Consider the following 22881-nt stretch of genomic DNA (forward strand, 5'->3'; position numbering starts at 1 on the left):
GATTGATACTATCATTTTCGTGATTGAAGACATTTCAATTAAAAAATTAATTGGATCAATTAATTTCGTGATTGAATCAGAAAAATTTTTTTTGTGTGTAACAATTTTCTTGTTTTAACTCAAAATAAGATTAAATCAAACTTTAGGTACTTGAATTGCACAAATAAGCATATTCTGTACTTAATATGAGTATAACTTAGTATTTGCGTACTTAAAATTTTAAGTACGAATTCAGGCTAAAAACAAGAATTTGAAACTTGATTTTAGAAATCTACTTTTCTTTGGGTGTAGATCGACTCCTATATCACCCCGAGCTGAACAAAGAACAAAAACATTTTCTTAACGGTGTTTAAATTTATTTTTTTATATTTATATGAGAAGGATTTGAAACGTACTAGAACATATTTGTTCTCGTTTATGCAAAGAGGACGAAGTAAATATATGAGGAACATAAGTTGAACAAGTATATACGGCCGTAAGTTCGGCCAGGCCGAATCTTATGTACCCTCCACCATGGATTGCGTAGGAACTTCTACTAAAGGCTGTCATCCACAATCGAATTACTTGGGTTGCGATTACACTTGCCGATGGCAAGGTATCGTAAAACTTTTTAACACTGTCTTCTAAATTGTAAGTTAGTCCATAAGGGGTATATATTAAATAAAAAAAAGGCCGATTAAATACGTATATAATTCAGTTTGACAAAATTTTCTATAGAAATAAAATTTTGACAAAATTTTCTATAGAAATAAAAACCTGACAAAATTTTCTAAAGAAATAAAATGTTGACAAAATTTTCTATGGAAGTAAAATGTTGACAAAATTTTCTATAGCAATAAAATTTTGACAAAATTTTCTATAGAAATAAAATGTTGACAAAATTTCCTATAGAAATAAAATGTTGACAAAATGTTCTATAGAAATAAAATGTTGACAAAATTTTCTACAGAAATAAATTTTTTACAAAATTTTCTATAGAAATAAAATTTTGACAAAATTTTCTATGGAAATAAAATGTTGACAAACATTGCTATAGAAATAAACTTTTTACAAAACTTTCTATAGAAATGAAATTTTGACAAAACTTTCTATAGTAATAAAATTTGACAATTTTTACATGGCTGTTAGAGGCCATATACTAACGAAATGTACCAAATTTCAACCGCATCGGATGACTTTTGCTCCTCCAAGAGGCTCCGGAGGTCAAATCTGGGGATCGGTTTATATGGGAGCTATATATAATTATGGACCGATATGGACCAATTTTTGCATGGTTGTTAGAGACAATATACTAACACCACGTACTAAATTTCAATTGGATCGGATGAATTTTGCTCATCCAAGAGGCTCCAGAGTTCAAATCTGGGGATCGGTTTATATGGGAGCTATATATAATTATGGACCGATATGGACCAATTTTTGCATGCTTGTTAGAGACCGTATACTAACATCAGGTACCCAATTTCAAACGGATCGGATGAATTTTGCCCCTCCAAGAGGCTCCGGAGGTCAAATCTGGGGATCGGTTTATATGGGAGCTATATATAATTATGGACCGATATGGACCAGTTTTTGCATGGTTGTTAGAGACCATATACTAACACCACGTACCAAATTTCAATCGGGTAGGATGAAGTTTGCTCCTCCAAGAGGCTCCGGAGGTCAAATCTGGGGATCGGTTTATATGGGAGCTATATATATTTATGGACCGATATGGACCAATTTTTGCATGGTTGTTAGAGACTGTATACTTAGACCACGTACCAAATTTCAACCGGATCGGATGAATTTTTCCCCTCCAAGAGGCTCCGGAGGTCAAATCTGGGGATCGGTTTATATGGGGGCTATATATAATTATGGACCGATATGGACCAATTTTTGCATGGTTGTTAGCGACCGTATACTTAGACCACGTACCAAATTTCAACCGGATCGGATAAATTTTGCTGCTCCGGAAGGCTCCGCAAGCCAAATTTGGGGATCGGTTTATATGGGGGCTATACGTAAACGTGGGCCGATATGGCCCATTTTCAATACCATCCGACCTACATCAATAACAACTACTTGTGCCAAGTTTCAAGTCGATTGCTAGTTTCGTTCGGAAGTTAGCGTGATTTCCACAGACGGACGGACAGCCGGACAGACGGACAGACGGACGGACGGACGGACATGCTTAGATCGACTCAGAATTTCACCACGACCCAGAATATATATACTTTATGGGGTCTTAGAGCAATATTTCGATGTGTTACAAACGGAATGACAAAGTTAATATACCCCCATCCTATGGTGGAGGGTATAAAAACATAAGTTGTCTATTATGAACATAAATACCTGTGGAGTCCTACGACTTGCTCGCCTTATTGGCCTCGAAGATCTACTGTTATCCGGATTATCTGAATGTGGTACACTTGGCGGTGTCGTTTGTGTCTGCGATTCTGTCAAAGGATAATTGAGCATTTGCTGTTGTTGTTGCTGTTGAATATTTTGTTGTTGCTGCTGTTGCTGTTGTAAATGCACGAAATCATGGCTACCCATCAAGTCCATCACCTGATTGTCGTGCATGTTAAGTTTACACATCAATTCATGATTCATTGTAAAGTAGTATGGGCGGGTTTATCTGAAAGATTTAAAACACATGTTGTGGAGAATATTCATAATGAAATATATTTGTGAAAAAAAAAACAAGAAAATAAGAATAAATAAGAAAAAGTCTTGCCTAGATTTCTTTTTAAGATTAAAAGATGACTGGCCAAGATTATTTTCGAATATTTTCAATTTCCAAGGATGTCTTATATACACGCAACAAAAGAAACATGATTGTCATGACCATATTCGAAGATCAAAATAACATGATAGCAGAGTTTTGTGCGGCGACCACGTAACAGTTTCAGCTGCAACCATGTTTGATTTAAAACAAGTGAGGGAAGGGGTAGCCTATATTATAATCTGCACCACATTGTAGATCTACTTTCTCGATTCCATCTCAAATCCTTAAAATTTGTTGGGAGTTATATAAAGGTTTCTGGGAATATGGGAATTTTATTTAAATCTGAACCGAGTAGCACAAATGGTTGTAGACTACTACACAGAAAAAAATTTCCGTAGTTAAACTAACGCTAAATGTAACTTACTTTTATTGGAAAAAATTATTTGCTTGTAGTTAAATTTTATTATTTCTATCGAAATTTTCCACAGCTTAATGAAATCTTACTTTTTTTTAAGTATGTCTCAAAAATTTTATGAACTACACGTGAGTATAAAGTTCAATGACCGTACAAATAAGTTCAATATGAACTAAAACAAATGAAAATTTTCGTACGATTCCCAAAAATAGTAAGAATGAACTAATGTATGGTTAAAATGGTCATGATTTGGCGCCAATGATTTTCTTCTTTACTTTTAGTTCATTTTTTCTTCTATGAGAGGGTGTAATTTCGTGAACTGCAGTTAAAATGTACGATAGGGAATTAAAATTTCCTGGTTTTAACAACGCTTTGTGGAAATCTCAAAATGTGGAGTAAAATTTAGTTCAATTTTCGTGCGTGGTAGTTCATTCTTCCTAAAAAACAGTTCACTTTTGTTTCGGTGTAAGAAAGACTTCAAGTTTACGTCTGCTAATGCCCTGAGGCGGAGCACAATATTAGTAAACAAATATGGGGAAACGAGTCTTTACGATTTATCGGTCGATAGATATGTAGTAATCTCTACAAGTTTTTATTTTATTTTATTTTTTTTTCATGTGCCATCAGAGTCTTTAAAAAACATGTTAACGACAACTCCTATTTATAAACGCATTTTAGATTTGTGGTCAAGATACAAAAAGTCAATAAATAAATAAAGAAGAAGACGATTTCAATAGATTTTGAAGGATTTTTCAGTATTATTAAAGCCATGTTGGCTTTAGTTCCACAAATTTTGTTTTCTTGTAACTCGAATCATTTAACTGTAAGGATATTTTTGCAGTCTACTTAATTTCTATACAAAAATGTGAGAATAAGGAGAAAGAGCTAGGAGTTGAATCCGGGACTGAAGCACAGCGACATATGTGCACTAGGTTGCCATATCTAGGACCAGAGAAAAAAATTCCCCTTTCTTATAAAGTATTTCCTTTTAAAGAAAATATGTCCGAATTTATGATAAGTGGTTCAACAATTGTCTCTAAACTGTTCATCAGAGAATTAAGCCGCCGAGTCGCGCCGCCGATTTTAGCCGTCGCCGACCCGTTTTTAGCAGTCGACGCCGCCGCCGAATGTGTCGACTCATCTCGACTCAAATTTAGCCGCCAATTAATCTAAAATATTGATTTATATCAGAAAAATTTAATAATATTTGTTCTCTGCTGTTCATTTGTTTTTAAAGTCTGAAATTTTGTTCCTCAGGAAAGAAAACTCTTTGTGCAGTGTAGTAGTTTTCCTTATAGAGGTTAGGTTAGGTTAGGTTAAAGTGGCAGCCTGATTAATTTTCAGGCTCACTTAGACTATTCAGTCCATTGTGATACCACATTTGACTAAAAGTACCTATTACATATGGGCACTTCTAGTCTTAACCACTGAACCTTCTCTATTATTTACTTTTGTGGAACCAACCAGATTGCTCCAAAACCATTAACAAACTGCTTAAGTTAACGTTTTCCAGGTCAGCCAGTAATCTAAAGCTATATGCTCCTAAAATTCGCTTACGCCTTACACAAAAAGCAGGACACTCACACAAGAGGTGTTTAATTGATTCCTTTTCCTCCGCATGATGACAGCTCATACAGTAGTCATTATACTTCACACCTATAGTTTTTGCAAATTCGCCTATCAGGCAGCGACCCGTTATAGCAGATATTAGGAGTGCTATCTGACGCCTTGAGAACACTAGTATATCTAATGTGCGGTTTAAGTTTAAATGGGGCCATATTTGCTTGGTGTCGTTACAACCCTTGCAATTTTCCCATCGAATATTGGCCATCATAACAGCCTTCTCACGCAGTAAGAGCTTGCAGATGGCCAGAGGCATACCAACAGATTCTAGTTCCCCTAGAATATGTAAGGTAGTTATTAGCCTTGCTAACACATCTGCTTCGCAGTTACCCGGTATGTTCCTATGGCCAGGCACCCATATTAGGTGAATATTGTACTGCTCAGCCATCTCGTTGAGAGATTTGCGGCAGTCTATGGCCGTTTTTGAGTTAAGGAACACAGAGTCCAAGGATTTTATTGCAGGTTGACTGTCTGAGTATATATTAATGCCAATATTTGTTGGAACATTACTTCTCAGCCAATTCACCACCTCTCTTATTGCCAATATTTCAGCCTGAAAAACACTACAGTGATTAAGTAATCTTTTCGCTATTCGAATTTCCAGATCTTTAGAATATACTCCGAACTCCACTTGTCCATTCAATTTGGAGCCATCAGTATAGAAATCTATATATCTTTTATTCCCCGGGGTCTGTGTATACCACGCCTCACTGTTGGGAATTAGAGTTTCAAACTTTTTGTCGAAAAGTGGTTTTGCCAGGGTGTAATCCACTACGTTAGGCACATTTGGCATTACTTTGAGGACCGAACTATGACCGTACATTTTTTCCGACCACAGCGATAGCTCGCGCAACCGCACAGCCGTTGTTGCAGCTGACTGTTTGGCCAAAATGTCTAAAGGCAATAGATGTAGCATGACATTAAGGGAGTCTGTTCCTGTCTTACTAAATGCGCCTGAGATACATAAGCTCGCCATACGCTGAACTTTATCTAAACAAGTCGGTTTCTGAAGTGCCGGCCACCAGACTACAACACCATATAGCATTATAGGTCTAACTACTGCCGTGTATAGCCAATGCACAATTTTTGGTCTTAGTCCCCACTTTTCCCTATTGCCTTTTTGCACGAGTACAAAGCTACCGTAGCTTTTCTCGCCCTCTCTTCAATATTAAGCCTAAAGTTCAGCTTCCTGTCCAAAATAACGCCAAGGTATTTTGCACACTCCCCAAAGGGAATTTCAGTACCCCCTAAGGAAATGGGCCTAACCGTGGGAGTTTTGCGATCTTTGCAGTACATGACTAGTGCTGTCTTTGCTGGATTAACACCAAGACCATTATCTTTCGCCCATTTCTCAGTCATCCGGAGAGCTCTCTGCTCCTTATAGATGGAGCTTAACCGCTAAAATCAAATATTAATCAGTGAAAGCAGAATAAAATTACATAGTTTTGATTATTTTTTATTTCGCCTTGAGGTGCTTTTAAAAACATTCTTTTTTTAAACTAATTTTTCCAATATTTCGAAAAACATCGTTAGTTTTCGACGGGGAAATAAAATTTTAACACCTAAACAAAAAGGAAGGAAAGGAAGAAAGGGGACAATTAGAAAAGATCTGAAGGCGACATAAGAAATTAAGGATATTTAACAGGTTGGCTGGTAAGTCCCCGGTCTAACAAAGAAAAACACATTTTTTTTGTCAAAAGTCGTTTTTATTATTCAACATAGTTCCCTTCAAGAGCGATACAATGATTATAACGACCTTCCAATTTTTTGATACCATTTTGGTAGTACTCCTTCGGTTTTGCCTCAAAATAGGCCTCAGTTTCGGCGATCACCTCTTCATTGCAGCCAAATTTTTTCCCTGCGAGCATCCTTTTGAGGTCTGAGAACAAGAAAAAGTCGCTGGGTGCCATATCTGGAGAATACGGTGGGTGGGGAAGCAATTCGAAGCCCAATTCATGAATTTTTGCCATCGTTCTCAATGACTTCTGGCACGGTGCGTTGTCTTGGTGGAACAACACTTTTTTCTTCTTCATATGGGGCCGTTTTGCCGCGATTTCGACCTTCAAACGCTCCAATAACGCCATATAAAAGTCACTGTTTATGGTTTTTCCCTTCTCAAGATAATCGATAAAAATTATTCCATGCGCATCCCAAAAAACAGAGGCCATTATTTTGCCAGCGGACTTTTGAGTCTTTCCACACTTCGGAGACTGTTCACCGGTCGCTGTCCACTCACTCAACTGTCGATTGGACTCAGGAGTGTTGTGATGGGGCCATGTTTCATCCATTGTCACATATCGACGGAAAACTCGGGTGTATTACGAGTTAACAGCTGCAAACACCGCTCAGAATCATCAACACGTTGTTGTTTTTGGTCAAATGTGAGCTCGCGCGGCACCCTTTTTGCACAGAGCTTCCGCATATCTAAATATTGATTAATGATATGACCAACACGTTCCTTTGATATCTTTAAGGCCTCTGCTATCTCGATCAACTTTATTTTACGGTCATTCAAAATCATTTTGTGGATTTTTTTGATGTTTTCGTCGGTAACCACCCCTTTCGGGCGTCCACTGCGTTCACCGACCTCCGTGCTCATTTCACCACGCTTGAACTTTGCATACCAATCAATTATTGTTAATTTCCCTGGGGCAGAGTCCGGAAACTCATTAGTAAGCCAAGTTTTTGCTTCCACTGTATTTTTTCCCTTCAGAAAACAGTATTTTATCAAAACACGAAATTCCTTTTTTCCATTTTTTCACAATAACAAAAGTTGCTTCACAAGAGACGCTCTATCTCACAAACTAATTGACTTACAGACAAATTTTGACACGAATCATTTGAAGGTTGGTACTATATAAAAATAATATGCATTTAATAATAGCGACGCCATCTATGTGTCAGACCGGGGACTTATCAGCCAACCTGTTATTTGTAGCACATTTTATTATAACATGAAAAGGGAATGATCCAAAGTACCAATTCCAAAAGTTCCAATTCCAAAAGTAATAATAATAATAAATGAGCGGAAGGTAGTTTAGACAACATGGTTCGTCCAACAACATATGCAATAACCAACAATTGACTGACGCGCAAATTGCAAATAGTGTGTACTCGTATATACTTGAAATTTGTATAATTTTATTTTTTGCCACAAGCAAGTTTAAAAATTAAAAGATCAAGATCAAAAATATACATGGTCCTTTTGAGCCATCGCAGCAAACAAAGCCTCGGCGAAAAAGTAGTGAAATGTACTTTTTGAATCCGGTTGTGGTACAAAATTGGCGCAGCGGATGAATTTAACACGGGTTTGTCATAGGATGGTTGTCCTCCATTTCAACAGCCGTTGCACTGAATTTGCACCACTTCTTAAGGTATGATCGAAATTCAGTGTTTGGATGTATATAAAAAACTTGTGAGGTATTTTGTCATATAAATATTTTTGATAATTTTTTGAAGACTTTAAATTTATTGTAACGCTTTTCTGAAACATTTGATCTCAAATATTTGCAATTTTTTTACAATGGATTAATAATTTTTTTCGACAAAATTTAAATAATTTTTACCATTTTATAAACTCTTATATTCTGTTTTTAACCCATTTTAATAAAAGTTAGTTTTTAACTTGTTAAAAAAAAAAACAAAGTTACCAACAAGTATATACGGCCGTAAGTTCGGCCAGGCCGAATCTTATGTACCCTCCACCATGGATTGCGTAGAAACTTCTATGAAAGACTAACATCCACAATCGAATTACTTGGGTTGTGGTATCTTAAAACTTCTTAACATCGTTTTCTAAATTGTGAGTTAGTCCATACGTGGTATATATTAGACAAAAAAGTTATGTATAGTTAAGTCTACAAATAATTAGGAATCGATATGGACTTTTTGCACGGTACGTAGAGAGCCAGAATTGAAATATGGGGGTCGCTTATATGGGGGCTATATACAATTATGAACTTGATATGGACCAATTTTTGTGTGATTGGGGATCGATTTATCTGAGGGCCATATATAACTATAGACCGATATGGACCTAGTTAGGCATGGCTGTTAACGACCATATACTAGCACAATGTACCAAATTTCAACTCACTCGGATGAAATTTGCTCCTCCAAGAGGCTCCAAACCAAATCTCGGGATCGGTTTATATGAGGCTATGTATGATTATGGACTGATATGGACCACTTTTGCCATGGTTGTTATATATCTATACTTCCACCACGTACCAAATTTCAAGAAGATCGGATGAATTTTGCTTCTCCAAAAAGGCACCGGAGGTCAAATCTGGGGATCGGTTTATATGGGAGCTATATATAATTATGGACTGATAGGAACCAATTCCTGCATTGTTGTTGGATACCATATACTAACATCACGTACCAAATTTCAACCGAATGGGAAGAATTTTGCTCTTCCAAGGGGCTCTGGAGGTCAAATCTGGGGATCGGTTTATATGGGGGCTATATATAATTATGGACCGATATCGACCAATTTTTGCATGGGAGTTTGAGGCCATATATTAACACCACGTACCAAATTTCAACTGAATCAGATGAATTTTGGTCTTCCAAGAGGCTCCGGAGGTCAAATCTGGTGATCGGTTTATATGGGGGCTATATATAATTATGAACCGATATGGACCAATTTTTTCATGGTTGTGAGAGACCATATACTAACACCATGTACCAAATTTCAGCCGGATCGGATGAAATTTGCTTCTCTTAGCGGCCTCGCCATCCAAATGGGGGATCGGTTTATATGGGGGCTATATATAATTATGGACCGATGTAAACCAGTTTTTGTATGGTTGTTACAGACCATATATTAACACCATGTACCAAATTTCAGCCGGATCGGATGAAATTTGCTTCTCTTAGAGGCCTCGCAAGCCAAAACGGGGGATCGGTTATATGGGGCCTCTATATGATTATGGACCGATGTGGACCAATTTTTGCATGGTTGTTAGAGACCATATACTAACACCATGTACCAAATTTCAGCCGGATCGGATGAAATTTGCTTCTCTTAGAGGCCTCGCAAGCCAAATCGGGGGATCGGTTTATATGGGGGCTATATATAATTATGGACCGATGTGGATCAGTCGGATCGGATGAAAATTGCTTCTCTTATAGGCCTCGCAAGCCAAATTTGGGGGTACGTTTATATGGGGGCTATACGTAAAAGTGGACCGATATGGCCCATTTGCAATACCATCCGACCTACATCAATAACAACTACTTGTGCCAAGTTTCAAGTCGATAGCTTGTTTCGTTCGGAAGTTAGCGTGATTTCAACAGACGGACGGACGGACGGACATGCTCAGATCGACTCAGAATTTCACCACGACCCAGAATATATATACTTTATGGGGTCTGAGAGCAATATTTCGATGTGTTACAAACGGAATGACAAAGTTAATATACCCCCCATCATATGGTGGAGGGTATAATAAAAAATTGAATTTTAAGAAGATAAAATAAAGAATATTCTTTGGAGGACATTTTTGGAAGTGCTTTTAATGTTGTGCCTTTGGAACTGGAGGTTGTTCCAAAGGCACAACTGGGATGTTATGGTGTTAGATATATCTATACTAGACCTGTCCAGGAAATGTATGAGATTTTTCAAAACACAAATTTTTTAATGAGCACTTACAATTTTAGAATCTCTCAATGATTGTAATAAAAACTGTGAAAAAAGATTTTGAAAAACTTTTGCCAAAAAGTTGCTCAACGCAGTTGAAGTCAGGATTTTGGCAATTTTCGAAAATTTTAAAGGTATACGTACAAACAAAATTTTAAATAATTTATTAGTAAATATAAGAAATATCTAAAAGCGCAATCTTTGAGCTAAATGCTCAAGCAAATAATAAAAAATTCAAAACGTGAAATTTATTGAGCCGTTTGCTTGCTGTAGCCTCTGGAAATCAAAAAATGCAGAAAATTTCCGCAATTTTTTTTTCAATGCATTATATTTTTTCGAAAAAAAATATATATACGTTTGTATATTTTTTATATATTCTTGGAACAATAAGGTATAAAACCAGTAAGGAAAGTCTAAAGTCGGGCGGGGCCGACTATATTATACCCTGCACCACTTTGTAGATCTAAATTTTCGATACCATATCACATCCGTCAAATGTGTTGGGGGCTATATATAAAGGTTTGTCCCATATACATACATTTAAATATCACTTGATCTGGAAGAATTTGATAGACTTCTACAAAATCTATAGACTCAAAATTTAAGTCGGCTAATGCACTAGGGTGGAACACAATGTTAGTAAAAAAAATATGGGAAACGTTTAAATCTGAAGCAATTTTAAGGAAACTTCAAAAAAGTTTATTTATGATTTATCGTTCGATATATATGTATTAGAAGTTTAGGAAAATTAGAGTCATTTTTACAAACTTTCGACTAAGCAGTGGCGATTTTACAAGGAAAATGTTGGTATTTTGACCATTTTTGTCGAAATCAGAAAAACATATATATGGAAGCTATATCTAAATCTGAACCGATTTCAACCAAATTTGGCACGCATAGCAACAATGCTTATTCTCTTCCCTGTGCAAAATTTCAACTAAATCGGAGTTAAAAATTGGCCTCTGTGGACATATGAGTGTAAATCGGGCGAAAGCTATATATGGGAGATATATCTAAATCTGAACCGATTTCAACCAAATTTGGCACGCATAGCAACAATGCTAATTCTACTCCCTGTACAAAATTTCAACTAAATCGGAGTTAAAAATTGGCCTCTGTGGACATATGAGTGTAAATCGGGCGAAAGCTATATATGGGAGATATATCTAAATCTGAACCGATTTCAACCAAATTTGGCACGCATAGCTACAATGCTAATTAGACTCCCTGTGCAAAATTTCAACTAAATCGGAGTTAAAAATTGGCCTCTGTGGTCATATGAGTGTAAATCGGGCGAAAGCTATATATGGGAGATATATCCAAATCTGAACCGATTTCAACCAAATTTGGCACGCATAGTAACAATGCTAGTTCTACTCCCTGTGCAAAATTTCAACTAAATCGGAGTTAAAAATTGGCCTCTGTGGTCATATGAGTGTAAATCGGGCGAAAGGTATATATGGGAGATATATCTAAATCTGAACCGATTTCAACCAAATTTGGCACGCATGGCTACAATGCTAATTCTACTCCCTGCGCAAAATTTCAACTAAATCGGAGTTAAAAATTGGCCTCTGTGGTCATATGAGTGTAAATCGGGCGAAAGCTATATATGGGAGCTATATCTAAATCTGAACCGATTTTGCTGATATTTTGCAAGTTTTTCGAGACTCATAAAATATTCAGATCTACGGAATTTGAGGAAGATCGGTTGATATACACGCCAATTATGACCAGATCGGTGAAAAATATATATGGTAGCTATATCTAAATCTGAACCGATTTTTTCCAAAATCAATAGGGATCGTCTTTGGGCCGAAACAGGACCCTATACCAAATTTTAGGACAATCGGACTAAAACTGCGAGCTGTACTTTGCACACAAAAATACATCAACAGACAGACAGACAGACAGACGGACAGACAGACGGACAGACAGACAGACGGACATCGCTAAATCGACTCAGAATTTAATTCTAAGCCGATCCGTATACTAAAAGGTTGGTCTATGATTACTCCTTCTTGGCGTTACATACAAATGCACAAACTTATTATACCCTGTACCACAGTAGTGGTGAAGGGTATAAAAATGTAGGTTAAGAATTTTTGGATGTGTCATTAGTCGCTAAAAAATTAATTTCTTTATGAAAGGTCTCAAGATATTTTCAATTTCATTATGTATCGAAAAAGGTTGAATTGCATAAATGGAAACTCTGTCCTATAATTCTTTGGAGAAATGAAAAAGTTAATATGTGGTTATCGGCGAAACTCCCCGAAATGTATGGTGGATCCTATCATTTACGTGTTATTTTACGGATTCAGAAACCAAGTTTATATTATATAGCAAAATTTCTAGCACACTCAGAGCACACAATGTCATTTTCATGTGCAGATTGTGCTGCGATTGCAGCTGCATGAACCTTGCTGTCATTATTTTAAGCAAATGAAACTTCTGAGGCCAACGTGTATTTCAAACGAGCTTTCTTCTTCTTGTAAATTTTACAAGGTGAAAATTTATTTTATACGTGAGATTTCGGCATGAATTTAGTCCTAAATTCGTCCTCATCTAATCAACTCGTTTATGGTGGCACAACATTTGAAAGTCCATTTGAATGGGCTTCTGAACGAGCATTTCCATTTAGAATGCCCTGTTTAACAGCGCTTTAAGAGTTTGTCGCACTTTTCTTTCTTGTTTTGCTTTTACTGGTGAGAAATGCCACACTTTCCGCTCGACAATTGATTGTAATGTTGATGATGTCCTTCTTTCTTGTTATTATTAAACAATACCGCTGCTATTACTTAACAACGCATTAACAACGACTGAAAAAAACTATGCGAGTGGTAGTAGTAGTAACAACAACAAAGGTTTCTTTTTGTTGTATGGGTTGGTGTTGTTATTGGTGGTGGTGGTGGTGTTGATACAACAGTAATAAACATTGTAGGGGGTTCCTAGCGATATTTTCATCCATTGCATTTCGTATCCCCTTGCTTGCTAAGTTGTCGCTATTCTTTGGTGTCGTTGGTCTTTTTGTATCCTTCTTGGAGTTTTCTTAGTTTTCAGGAAGCTTGTGCCATCGTTTTAGGAATAAGGTTATAGGGTTACAATCATAACAAATGCAAAAAATCGCCAAAAGGATTGTCCTCTCCTAACAATAATCATTTTGCCACTGGCCGAGGTTGATACAATTCTCCTCCTCCGTTGGTACTTTACTACTATGTCATTCAGAGTTATTCCATTGTTTAGCTCCCAGTCGTCAGTAACAACTAGAGGTGTGTACGTGAGTAATATTTTACTCACGCTTACGCACACTCACGACGGAAATATCATACTCAGGCACACTCGCGCACGCTATTGTTTGGTAGGTCTCACGCACACTCACGAAAAGAAAACGTGTACTCACGCACGAAAATGTGGTGACTCACGAAAAATACCGCGACTCACGAAAAATATTGTGACTAACGAAATATGTCGTGACTCACGAATAATTTTATGAGTAATTTACCTGAGGGACACGTCGGAAATAATGAGCACGATTAAAATCGAGAGCGTTATTAAACTCTTAGCATCCTAGGTGTCACTAAAATCGCAAATGAATTTAACTTTTAAGCGTTTTATGTTGGAGAGCGGGATTATTTTCGTGAGCGTAATTCGTTACTCACGCACACTCACGAAGATATTGTTTTCGTGATTCACGCTCACGCACGACACTTTGGTTTGTTAATCACACTCACGCCGTTCACATGAGCGTGACTCACGACTCAGTCACGAAAATTTTCGTGAGTCACGACAATTTCGTGTCACATGCACACCTCTAGTAACAACAAAGCAAAATATGAAATCAGTAAATTTAGCATCACACCATGGGAATGGTTCAGCAGAAGCAACTGCAGGGACAGGAACATTTTAATGAACATTTTACAACTTTAATGTATGGTCTTTGATGCTCATGTACCAGGAGAGTGCATTTCCCAATATCATGGCGACTTCTTAAATAGCCATTGTTCCATTGCTCAGTGCCGGCTTGAAAAACAAACATGTGTTCCACAAATGGCGCCAAGTGCATCATCATCATCATCATCGTCGTCAACAGCATGCAACAGTTAACACATAATGATATGTGTGTAGGAGGATGAATTGTCGCAACAGTGAATGTGGGTGAATGCTCCATAAAATACTGCAGACATAAGATATGCATCTTTTATAGCAGACACCTGTGGCCATGTCAACACGGTCTTTTACATTATATTAGTGATACACCCAAACAAATTAAAAAGAAAAGTTTACATGGATCAAGTCACAGCGGTGTCAAAAGTAAGTGCGGTATTCCTAAATCCAAGTACACTTAAAAAATTTATTTGGATTCAAAGATTTTGAACTTCTCTTAAAAATTTCGGTATTAATTCCGAGCCAAAGTTGGAGCTTCTGTAAAGTAAGAACAGTTTTTAGGGAGATATCTAGCTTTAAATTTAGGCTCTATAAAATTAAAATTGAGATACTGATCTCATTTATGTAATTCTCATTCTCTTTTTTCTCATTAATTTTCTCATGTATAAGTAAAGGTCAGTAAAAAAAATCCGCATTCTTGTATTGTATTTGTATTTATTGAGTTTGGTTCCTGCACAACAAGACTCAAGGTCCTATAGTACAGGCATTCGATTGTAGGCGAACAGATTTATATCATAACAAAATTTAATAACATTAATTAAACTAAAACGGTATGTAAAAATTATGGTTTAAATAAGATAAATGAATGAGGTAAAAAGAAATAAAAAGAATAAATAAAAGATCAAAGTTGAATGTTAACTTAAACAGGATCAATTAATAAACGTTTTTAGAGATTATATGAATCTTATTGCCAATTAAAATACAGTATAATTATGATAATTACAATAAAAAGAAGTGAATGGATAGCGTACACTCATAGAAAAAAGTCTGCTAAAAACAGCAGTCGATGTCTGCTGTTATATTTTTGTACTTCAGGGCCTAATGAACAACAATTTATAAAATATTTAGGTTATACATTTTTCCCTATAGCATATTTAAGAACCAAAAGTAGTTTTTGGTATATTTTTTCCCTGTAATATACTTACAAGCTTCTAAATACGATCGGCAAACATTTTGTTTGCTGTTATGCCTCAATTCGATAAATATTCAGATTTTTGGTCAAATAATATAGATATTCATAAAATATTGTCTTAATTATGTTAGGATAGCACCTAAGTTGACATTTTTATTTGTTTTAGCCAAAATAAAACATGTTTTAGTGTAATCGAGCTTAAAAAATAGCAGGAAATGTTTGCTATTTCAGCAGACTTTTCTGCTGTCCCTACTAACAAATTTCTTTGGGTGAAAATTACCTATTATTGCTGAAGATGTCAATATTAAAGAAAATAGATAAAAATTTGCTTTTGAATTGTGCTCTGCTTGTAATTGTTTTTATATTTAGTGGTACACAGAAAAAAAGTGTCTTGTAAATTTAAGGACAATTTGAAATTCCACATCGTTCAAAAAATTTACTGTAATATAGTTCAGTTTTCGTAACCACAACGAAAACTAACTTATCTAAAGGAAAACGTATAAAATTTCAGTAAATGTTTTTAGTTCGCTAACTATGAAATGGGAATGATTTTTCCTTAAATCCAACACAGTAGTTAATGCATCGTTGATTGTATTATAAAAATAAATAGGCAGTATAAGCAATTTTGTAGTAAAAATCAACTTAATGACATTGCCGATTCGAATGATGTCTGTATTTGTGTATTTTTCCCCATATTGAAAATTTTAGATAAAGTACCCAGCAAAAAAAGCGTCGCCAAAAAAGTAATGAAAATGTCCTTTTTGGATCCGGAAGTGGTGCAAAATTGACGCAGAAGCGATGAATTTAACATGGGCTTATCATAGGATGGAAGTCCTCCATTTCAACATCCGTTGCACTAAATTTCCATCGCTTCTTTAGGTGTGATCCGAATTCAATGTTTTGGATGTAAATTAAAAAATTCTGTGATATTTTGTCAAATAAATAATTTTTATAATTTTTTATAATTTTTAATGGATTCTAACGCTTGTCGGAAACGTTTGACCTCAAATATTTTCAAAAATTCACAATTTTTTCAGATTGGATTTAGCATTTTTGTCGACAAAATTTAAATGATTTGTACCATTTTATGAATTCTTACTCTGTTTTTAACCTATTTGAAGGAAAAAAAGTTAAAATTACCCATTAAAAGTATGAAAAAACCAAGTTATAAAAAATTGAATTAAAAGAACTTCCTGGGTAGTTAAAATAAAGAACATCATTGGGAGTGCACCTTCTGGAAGTGCTTTTAAAGTTGTGCCTTTGGAAGAACTTCCAAATTTTTTTGCTGGGTAGTTAAAATAAGCCTTGACGGGTGGTTATCATTTTTTATAGATTCCTCGTAAATTTGGAATATATTTTATCTTATCTTATAGATAGAATTCCAACTAATGAATAAATGTGCTATTGGAAAATTAAGTGAGAAGAGAGCAATGAAATCATTGCATCATGTGAGGGGGTTTGTAGAGACATTTTGTGTACATCTCGTATGAGTGTTTGGGTTTGTTATTGCGTCTTTTATGCTGTTGTTGGTTGTTTTGATTCTAGAGACAGTGTGGATGAATTTCTGGAATGTTCCTTGTGTGTTGTTGGTTTCTTTTGTGGAGATAGTTGTTTTGTTGCAAAATCGAGATCAGAAAGGGATCGTGTGTGTGGAGTTGTTTTTTTTCTTGATGCTTTTTTTATGACTATTTGAGTCTTCGAGTTTTATTCTAGCATTCAGTTCTGTTGATGCATTTATGATGTGAACACGTGTTTTTTTTTATTGAAAACAAAAAAATGCGTGAAGTATTTGTGTTCGTTAATGAAAATACATTTAGTTCGAAACGTTTTAGAAAATGAGCAGTGAATGTTGTGATGTAAAAAAAAAAACAATTTATGTTGATAAAAAATATAGAACTAAAACACAAATCGCCGATTAAGGAACAGAATATTTTTGTTAAAGGTTTAAAATTATTGTTGATTTTAAATTGATTTACATGAAAAATAAACGACTTCATGAGTAGTAATAGGTTGATTTTTATTTACTCTACATCTGGATCACAGGTTGCAGATTAAAACATTTTTTTGAAACTCTATTTTTTATGTTACAACAATTCCTAAAGGTAAGTGCTAAGTTCGAGTTTAGTCGCTAACATCAAAAATAAATCAGTAATAAAAGTATAAAATTATACGTCTTTGATGCCAAGCTTTTATAAAGTTTACATTCTTTAAAATGGATTATTAAAGAAAAGTAATCGTGAAAATGGCGATTTTAGCGACTAAACCAGAAGTTAATACCCACCTTTAATACTGAATGGTATAATGGCCAATGGATTTTTTTCTAATTTTGTAATATTTTTATTTCAAATATATTCTGAGAAGAATTTCAAAAATGTCCCATTATGATATGATTCCACTAATGTACCTACTGGATGGATTTTTTCAATGTGGTAAGTTTTTCTACACCCAGAAAAAAGGGGCTCTAATGCCAACTGAACTTTATTTTAGTTCATGAAGATTATTTGATTTTAGTTAAATTTTGCACAATATGAGTAAATGTTCCTTATTCGAATAATTTTTTGCTAACTTTAATGATGTGAACTAAAAATAAGAAAAAAAGTTGTATACAAATATAGTGCACAATTTTACTAAAAAATAAAATAGTTCATATTTTCCTAAAATGGCAGAAGTTGCTTAAATTGAGTTCATAAGTCTCTCAAATGAGTAAATTTTACTAAAATTTTACCTGTCTCGAACTTCGTACAGCGCTAAAGACATTTTAACAATTTTTAAATCCAATTTTTTCTTCCAACATTTGAAATTTTCTTAAGCAACAGAAAAAATTAATCATTTTTATAAAATTTTCTTCAATTTGACAAAAAGTATTAACTTATTTGTAACATGTTGCAATTAGAAAACTACACTGAAAAAACAGTGAACCCACCAGGAAGAAAAATTTGGTTAATTTTAGAAAATTTTGGCATCACGCCGATGTCATAAAAATAAGTAAATATTTTTCGACAAATTCAACAAAATTTATTAGACATAATTAAGTTTTTTCACTTGTTAAAGAAAATTTTGTAGTTTGAAGGAAAAACTTGGAGTTCAAAATTGAAAGAATGTCTTTAGTGACATACGAAGTTCATGATGAACGCATTTGTAATAAAATTTGCAAATTTAAAGAAATATTGAACTATTTTGTGGAAGACACGAATTTAGTTAATCTTTATGCTTCAGTTGAGTATATTTTTTTCCTCGGGTTTAGTTAATTTAACTAACGTACACAAAAAATTATTATAGTAAAGAAAACTTTCTCCAAACATAATAATTCCATGAACTAAAATAAAGTTAAATTGGCTTTAGTGAAATAGAGAGTTCACTTTTTTTTGAGTGTATTTTAGTTAAAATTTTCTAAAATAAACCTACATTTTATTCCACGGTGGGGTCATTTTTTTGGGTGCATAAACGGTATTTCGTCCATTTGTAATAAAACCAACATTTAAACTTATTAAAACTAATTATTTGCATTTGCAGCTAGACAGGTTCTAATGGTTAATATTCTTACTGTTTGATGCTAACTAAGCTGGTATCCATACTGGCTTTAATAAAATACTGTTGAAAAGTTAAAAATCAACATGTATGATAAAATTTGATAATATTTTTTATAATTTGTATAACTTTGCAATATCAGATGCTCATAAAGCAAATCCACACATCAAAAACTGGTCAAATCTGGGAAATTGGACAACAATTCAATGAATATAGCAACTTATGCCAAGTGGATGGAAAACATGGAATTTGAAATTAATTAGTTTAGTCCTACTAATATAGAATATTAATCTTTTGAAGAAGCAATTACTAACAACCGACAAGTAACTGCATCCAACGTGCAAATAAAAATATTTCCTTTATTGTATATCATAAGCCATAGTTTTGTGTAATTATTTTTTGATATTTTGATAATATTTTTTGATATTTTTTATTTTAGAAAATTTACTTGTTTTGTACGAAAAATTTCTTATTTATCTACTTTTTTGAAAATTATACTGACAATCAGTTTATTTGAAACCAATTTCTTAATATAGTTTTCCTAAAAAATTTTTCATTTTTCTGGATAGCAGCAATATTTTGAATAAGTGTGAGTACATTCTTCCCATAGCGTAGTAATAGTGAACTTAAATACGATGCAATGCATGAACTAATTTATAAGAAAATCATGAACTTATCTAAACGAAAAAAATCTTTGGTGCCAAATTATGGTCATTCTTACTATGGTTTAGTTCATTTTTCGTAAACAATAGTTAACTTTTTTCGGTGTAACATGTTCCAGAGATGAATCGCATGGATGAAGAATTCCCACTCCGATATAACATGTATGTGGCGTAATTAGATGAAATTACCGGTTCATAGCCGAATATCATTTAAAATATTTATAAAATGTCATTTGTTTGTTTTTTTTTTTGGAAGAAGAATAAAGAATTTTATTCCAAAATTTTAAATAGAGGCCACGATAACAAAAACATAAAATTTTAACATCTCTTCGCCATGAATGGGATCACAGTACAGCATGAATCGTAAAGAAATGTTTTCTCGGGACAACAAATTCAAAACAATGATTTGTATTGCAAATAAATTTTTTTAGAGGACTCAAAATAACTCAACAATCTTAATATCTAGCATTTATTAGATGTGTAGATATATTTGAGACATTTTTACAATTTTGGGCTGGACCTCTCCAAGATATTTGGCGAATTGTGAATTTATGTTCACAAATAGGGTTGTTTGTAATTATTTGCAATCTGCTAGTAACCGATTTTCACCATTAACATCGGCCGGTGTCCTATCCTATTTAGTTGATTTCAACACGAACATATACCATTCCATTTGTTAATCAATTTTTATTTTATTTTTAGTAAAGATTTCTTGCCGTATAGGATGATTTCGCCAATTCATGGCAGAGGGTACATGAGTTGATTTAGTGCAATTTTCATCTTTCGATGTCACCTACTTTGTATTTAGATTTATTATATACATACATTTTAATAAAATAAAATATAATATTAACAACGACTGTCGTCGGCAGACCCAACCAACACCATATGAGGTATTGGTTGTGTCGACCGAATCAGTCGGGTGGCGCAACTGCCAACTGGTAGTTGCTACAACTGCCAAAAGAAGGTTGGCAATAAATTCGATTGTCATAACCAATCTGTATTCTCTGTGTATACTTTCAGACAATCTCAATAGGTTCATCATTTATATGGACGTAGGGAGTTAGTAACAGGCGATTGACGCGCTTTTGGATTACCAGACACTTGGACTTCGTCGCATTGAGGGACAAGCCATTCCTCTGCGCCAATAGGTTTACTCCTCGCAAATCCTCATTAAATCTCATTATATTATATTAATTAAAAAAAGAAAAAAAACTTTAAACCGACACAAAATCCTCAAAATAATTATTAGCTTACCTTTGAAGCCTTTTAATCTGTAGCCCAAAGATTCAATATCTCAGTTAATTTAAAGATTTTTTCCTTAATTTCTTTTCATATTCATATTAATGATGGGACGCAAATTGCAAAGAATAGTCTCCTAAATTTAAAGAAGGAAATGACTAAAGCAAATATTATGAACTTTGTTTTAATTAAAATTTATTCATTTTAAAGTAATTTGCCCTTAATATTGATGTGCGTGAAGATAAATTGTAAATTTAACTAGCCGATACACAAACCAGGTAGTTTTTGTCTACCTACTTAATGGGTTAATTACAATTAGGGGATATAACATATTTAATAAAAATCAGCACTTTTCACTACACCTGCGCAATATATTTTGGTATTAAACGAAAGATATTGAAGAGTACTATAAATACAAGTGGTTTTTATTTTCAAAAGCATCCCACAAATTATAGTTTTGCTGCTATATTTAAAAAGTTAGTTTGCCCAACTTGAAATAAAATTTAACTGCGCCCACCGTGCAAAACCTGCTCTACATTTTTTTTGTTATCAAATGAAAGCTCTTGAGGAGCACTATGAATGCAAGTGGTTTTTATTTTCGAAAGCATCGCATAAGTTTCGTTTTTTGTTATTTTTTTTTTTTTTTAATTTAGTCGTAACAATTTGAAATAAAATTCAAATGTGCCTACTGTGCAATACCTGCTCTACATTTTTTGGTATTAAAAGAGAGATGGTCCGATTAGCAATATTTCTACTGTCAAAAGGTTGTAAAAGTCATATACCTGTATAAAATGTAAAAAACGTAGTAAATGTCAAAGATACTTCCAGAATCCTTATATATTTAAAAAAAAAAAAACTAAATTTAATATCCTAAGGCATTAAAACGCCAAAGCGAAGTATTTTAGATTTTTTTATAATAACAATATTTTTAAATTTTTACTCAAAAGCAGTTTGCATAATTTGCAGACATATAGAAAAGTAAGAAATTATTGCTTAAAATATAATTAAAATATTCTATACAGATTCCTATATTGTCAAAAACTAAGTATTTTACGAAGATTTACGACGTTTTTGACGTATAGTAAAATACGTCTCGTATAGTAGTAAAAGTTTAATAAAGTACATTTAGTAAATTGGGAGATGTTTTGAAATATATGTAAAACTACATTATTTCCGTTTGCAAAAGTTGTATTACACATTGTAGTTTAGTATCTATCGATAGTTAATTGTATTAATAAATAAAGGAATAAATTAACATAAATTTAATATGTTTTGGCAATTTGTTTTTCACAGCAGTCAGTTTTTTTTAATATTTCGTGTGCTCCATATAAAGGATTTTCAATTCAAATGCATTAAAAAATAAAAATTAATCTATCAAATCAAACGAATTCTTTCTAATAAATTAATTTATAATTAGTCTATAAAATTATTATCGAATAAATTTCTATATCGCTAAAAGCGATGAAAAATTGAAGAATTGTTGCTCTTACACTCTACACGCAGAGAAGAAGAATGATTGTCACAATCATATTCGAGGAGCAAAATAATATGATAGGAGCTATTTTTGCGGCAACCATGTAACATTTTCACCTGCAACCATGTTGGCTCAGTGAACATGGTTCTAAGAAAAATAAAATTGTCCTCATCTAAAATGTTATTATATTGATAAAAAGAATTTTGTTTCCATTAAAAGACAATGGTCACGATCTAAAATGTTATGGTATTCGTCAAAAATGTTTTTCTTCCAGTCACAACCTAAAATGTTTTGATCTTTATGAAAAAACCATTTTCGTCGTCGAAAAAAGGACGCCACTTGAGAAAAGAAAACACAAAATTAACTTTATTTATTTGTTTTTATTTATTTATAAACTAATTCATTGTTTATTTGTATTTACTATGTCGCGCAAGCAAACATCACATATTTTTACACATTCTATTTTGGTTCAATTTCAACAATAAGTAATCATTCCATATTTACTT

The 22881-nt window shown here is 33.8% G+C and overlaps 1 protein-coding gene across 1 annotated transcript in view; it reads right to left on the reverse strand.

The window, feature by feature from the left end:
- Positions 1 to 22881, reverse strand: part of dimm (basic helix-loop-helix family member dimmed) — an 83985-nt gene that overhangs the window by 33346 nt on the left and 27758 nt on the right. Inside the window, exon 2 of the mRNA XM_075295398.1 lies at positions 2335 to 2620. Within this exon, the coding sequence (XP_075151513.1) occupies positions 2335 to 2595 (261 nt within the window). The 5' untranslated portion in view covers positions 2596 to 2620. The remainder of the gene's footprint in view (positions 1 to 2334; positions 2621 to 22881) is intronic.

Source organism: Haematobia irritans, chromosome 2 (genome assembly GCF_050003625.1).
Source record: "Haematobia irritans isolate KBUSLIRL chromosome 2, ASM5000362v1, whole genome shotgun sequence".
NCBI lineage: Eukaryota > Metazoa > Arthropoda > Insecta > Diptera > Muscidae > Haematobia > Haematobia irritans.